The 5,092-nt window shown below is 41.0% G+C and overlaps 1 protein-coding gene across 1 annotated transcript in view; it reads right to left on the bottom strand.

Moving 5' to 3' along the window:
• Positions 1–5,092, bottom strand: part of LOC102679504 — a 15,787-nt gene that overhangs the window by 10,113 nt on the left and 582 nt on the right. The window contains exons 2-4 of the mRNA XM_006620300.2: positions 1,412–1,693; positions 1,218–1,326; positions 739–865 (exon numbers count right to left, since the gene is read on the bottom strand). Of these exons, the coding sequence (XP_006620363.1) occupies positions 739–865; positions 1,218–1,315 (225 nt within the window). The 5' untranslated portion in view covers positions 1,316–1,326; positions 1,412–1,693. The remainder of the gene's footprint in view (positions 1–738; positions 866–1,217; positions 1,327–1,411; positions 1,694–5,092) is intronic.

Here is a 5,092-nt window from a genome sequence, read left to right as displayed (position 1 = left end):
AAAAAAAAAAAAAAAGAAAAAAAGAAAAATACCGAGAAAAACTGGGCATTTCATTATGTACTGATATAAAAATACAAAATTTTCTACCGGTAATTTCATTCTTTATGGATTTTTTTTTAATATTTTCTTGCATATCCATATCAAGATCTTTTTTCTCAACGTTCAAACGACGCATCAAAACGCGATGAAAACTTATGTCCATGTTTCTCAAATGTTTAATCAGAGAGGAATAGAGGACGGTTAAGTTGCACGTCTCTTGCCAAGAGAGCAAGAGGGAATCGAAACGGCGGAAGACTTGCCACCATGGTTTTATTGCACCGTGTAACGAAGACCATTACACGTTTATCGGTGGATTTATTGCAAGTATCCCTCCTGCAACTCCATCCCGGTCATTTTTCTCTTGTCGTGTTTGAATGGGAGAAGATTTATCTCGCCAGAAAAAAAATCTTGCACGAATATTCAAAAATTCCTCTTGGATGAAAAATTTTCCATTAATTCAAACGATCGATCATCACGATCCTCCTCGAATATTCGATTAACGTAGTAGAAGCGAAACTCGTTTAATTAAAAAATATATTTCACCAACGTCTGTCGCCGATCGCTTTCCCCCTAATTGTATAAATGTTGGCAGTATCAAAATAAACGATATAAATATAAATCAATTTTCATTATAAAAGAACAGGCAATCGATCGAGCAAAGGAGCAAAAAAGAAAGCGGAAGAGTAAATCATGCCTCACCTTCACTCGATACCGTGGCCTCATCTCTGTTCGAGTCTTGGGACACCTGGGTGGAATCTGCAGGCACCAGGTGAACGTAATCACGATAACCGGCTCCGTGTACGTTTCCATCGAGGTGATCGTGTAGCTGCAATGTTTGATCAATTAAGTATCGGCTTGTCTCGCGGTTTCCTTATCGGGAGAACACGGGACCGGGTGACCGCGTATTAAATTAGCGCCACTGGGTTATTGTCAAGGCTCGTCCGCCGCCGAGGTGTTTAACCTCTGCGTTTCTCGCGAATATGCAACCATCGATACGTGCACTTTTATTAGATTTCGGTCAAACGACGATGGATGTAAATTTTGCGCGCGTATTTTCATAAACATCAGAAGAGATAAAGATGCGTCTGTTTCTGAATGTAATTTAATTTGGATCCTAAAGCACTTTCAAATCTCATTGCTGTATCTCCATCGAGAGAGAATCGAAGAGCAACACTCACTTTTCCATTCTCGGGCATACGTTGTCCGCCGAAAGCACCGCGGAGGAAGATACAACTAGGAGGAAGGGTATCAACTGCCAGATCCCCGAAACGGTCATCTCAATTTTTGCTAGAAAATTTTTTATTCCCCCTTTATATGGTATTTTCAACGAAATAACGAAAAGAAAAATTACGTAAAACACGTGAATACTTACGTTCGTCGAAGGTTCGACAAGCAGTGAAAGTCTTCGGATACCAAGGCGAACGTTCAATTAGCCTTTTCAAAAGGATGGGTTGCTAAACGAACCGGCCAGACTTTGGCGTCGATCGAACGAATGTGACGCCTCTGTGTCGTCTCGCGTGTCATTCTTTCGCCGGAAACGGATCGACGTATCGGCTGGTGCAAAATGGCCAGCCGACTTTAAACGCGCAGTGTCTCATTACTATCGGTAACAAGAGACGGTGCGACGATACAATCGTCCATATATCTCTGACGCCTAAAAAGAAAGAAGAAAAAGAAAAGAAAAGATACAAAACGTTTAACGACACGCTCTTATTATCTTATTATTACAGGCAATTTTTATTGACCCGATTGTGCTCGCAAGAGACGTTCGACGCACGCCTTGCGAGAAAGTAAGCGAGATGATTCGGTTTCGAGAAAAATTGCAGCATTTTTACAATCATATCGAAGAGTCGTCGGCGATGAGAAGGGATGTCGCCCATGTTTGACATAAGAGGGACGACGACGAGCGATCTCTTTCAAAGGACGGTTCTTCGCGACAGGAAATGTTAAGTTGGGGCCAATTGGCTGATTTACTCGGCGGCACGAGTAATGTGTCTGATAAACAAGACTTCGATGAAACTACCATCTTTAAAATCCTTTGTTAAAATAAATTTTGTCTATATGTACATCTTTCGATTTTAGAAATTCTTTGGTAAAAATTAAAAAAATAAAATATTTTAACGAATCAATCGTGTCATTAAACCATGTTTTATCACCGATTTATTTGTGAAATCTTTTGCACCAAAGAAGAAGAATTAACAAGAAGCACGAATAAATAGGTTATTTCGGATTACGAGCTCACTGTGAAAAATCGAAAATAACCATAGACCACGACTGGCAGGAAGAGTTTACACTTTCATCCGCGTCTAATGTCACCGACTAATATTCTTTCGTTCTTGGTCGACCAGTTTCGAACGCCACATGTGGTTTATAATTCAATCTCCGCGTCATTTTTTTTTTCCAACCTCGAGATCGCGTGAACACGATACAAAGATCACGAGAAATACTTTCGTTCCTCAACTGCGCAGCTGTCACTATCGTGAGAAATTTCTTTTTCTCTCATTTGCGTAACGCGGCTTTTCATACGTAGCCGTGTCAGAGGAAAGAAATCTCGAACGAACCTTATCGTCGAGATACCAGCACGTCACCAGACCGACACCAGATACCATCCGAATGATCTCGTCACTGAATCTGGATCATTCGGCGTGGAGCATTAACGCGGAAGATCTTAATTATCCGATTATCCCCTCGTCCACGTATGCTCAACCTTGGCTTTCGAGGCAATATTGAGCTAATTAATTCGTGTAAACGGAGATGAGATCTCTCCTGACCGAGAAATTTACGATCTTACGTTCGTTTCGAGAAGAACGAATCGCACGAAGTTACAATTTTTTGAATTATTTCTAATTTCACGCTTCCTTTCCCAATTAACAATTCTTCATCCATCGATATTTTTGCGAGATATTTTTCGAGGATTTAAAAACGATTGAAAATACGTTAATATATACCTTCTATATGATGGAAATTCTCACGATTAACGTTATTTCCTCGCGCAAGAATTTATTTTAGCGTATCAAAGTTTCTCGAATTATCGTAGGATCTTCATCAATTCTTCGATCTTTTTGCGAAATATTTTTCGAGGATCCAAAGACGACTGAAAATACGTTAATATATGCCTTCTATATGATGGAAATTCTCACGATTAACGTTATTTCCTCGCGCAAGAATTTATTTTAGCGTATCAAAGTTTCTCGAATTATCGTAGGATCTTCATCAATTCTTCGATCTTTTTGCGAAATATTTTTCGAGGATCCAAAGACGACTGAAAATACGTTAATATATGCCTTCTATATGATGGAAATTCTCACGATTAACGTTATTTCCTCGCGCAAGAATTTATTTTAGCGTATCAAAGTTTCTCGAATTATCGTAGGATCTTCATCAATTCTTCGATCTTTTTGCGAAATATTTTTCGAGGATCCAAAGACGACTGAAAATACGTTAATATATGCCTTCTATATGATGGAAATTCTCACGATTAACGTTATTTCCTCGCGCAAGAATTTATTTTAGCGTATCAAAGTTTCTCGAATTATCGTAGGATCTTCATCAATTCTTCGATCTTTTTGCGAAATATTTTTCGAGGATCCAAAGACGACTGAAAATACGTTAATATATGCCTTCTATATGATGGAAATTCTCACGATTAACGTTATTTCCTCGCGCAAGAATTTATTTTAGCGTATCAAAGTTTCTCGAATTATCGTAGGATCTTCATCAATTCTTCGATATTTTTGCGAGATACTTTTCGAGAATCGATTCTAGGGACCGAAGGGAAAATATGTTAATAAATCCGTATATACTTCTTACATGATGGAAATTCTCACGATTAACGTTGTTTCCTCGCACAAGAATTTATTTTGGCGTATCGAATTTTCTCGAATTATCGTAGGATCTCCATCATTTCTTCATCCATCGATATTTTTACGAGATATTTGTCGAGGATCGATTCCAAAGACGACTGAAAATACGTTAATATATATCTCCTACATGATGAAAATTCTCACCATTAATGTCACGATACGTTGTTTCCTCGCCCACGAATTTTCTCGAATTATCGTATGATCTCCATCATCGATTAACATCAACTTTCCATTTCTCCGTTACGACAGAGGGGAAGAGGCGCAGGTGCACCGGTTCGTTGCACGTATAGCTCGGAATGCAAATACGCGGGTTCCCTTTATCCCGTTGCAAATTGCCCCGCGCGACGTGGAACGACTTCGTTTTCTCTCGTCCGTCTCGACGCTGTACGGGCGCGCGTTACGTGATCCACGTTGGCGAAACGTATCGAAGGCGTGGCGCGGCTGCGAATCGTCATCCGAGCCCGTTGCCGCAACCAAAGTTTCCGATCAGTTTTTCGTCACGCGCGGAATAATTTCACGATTCGTGCGACGGATTTCGCGCGGTACGCCGCTCCTTCGTTTCGATTCTTACGCGCGTAGACGGATCGTAGCGGGCCCTCCCCTCCTCCTCGCGAATCGTTTCTCACGGATTTCCATGTACGGGTCGATGGGAATATTATAATTGTTCCTCACGCCGGCAAAGCTAATTTTCACCAAGGAATCCGCAATTACGCCGGCGGCATGGGAAGCACAAGCCTCCCTTCTACGCACTCTCCCTGCTACGTGATCTCGAACGAGACTCGAATAAGAATTCGAAAGAGGCGTTGCGTAATCGTGTTTCTCAAAGGACAGGAGAGGACGTGTCGGCGGACGTTGGATCGATCAGCACGCGGAAAAAAATTGCGCGACGGAAAAGATTTGGTTAATAATACTCGACGCAATTGTCGTTGATTAGAATCTCGGGCGGATTAATTGGAAAAGCTCTCACGAGAGTTCTTTTTTCCAGGATCACTCATCGTCCGAAGCAACAAAAACCAACAGATATCCAAGATGACTAAACTTTACAAAGGGCGAAGATATGGATCGCCCTTGACGAGAACAATTTCAGGAGAATCGTCGAGGAGAATCACGTCACAAGTTTCAACTCACGAGCTTCTCTCCGCGACACACGGTTCAACGACGATTAAACGGATTAAATTTGTACGTACCGT

This window comes from Apis dorsata, unplaced genomic scaffold, assembly GCF_000469605.1.
Source record: "Apis dorsata unplaced genomic scaffold, Apis dorsata 1.3 scaffold_499, whole genome shotgun sequence".
Classification (NCBI taxonomy): domain Eukaryota; kingdom Metazoa; phylum Arthropoda; class Insecta; order Hymenoptera; family Apidae; genus Apis; species Apis dorsata.
This window is presented reverse-complemented; position numbering and strand designations above follow the sequence as displayed.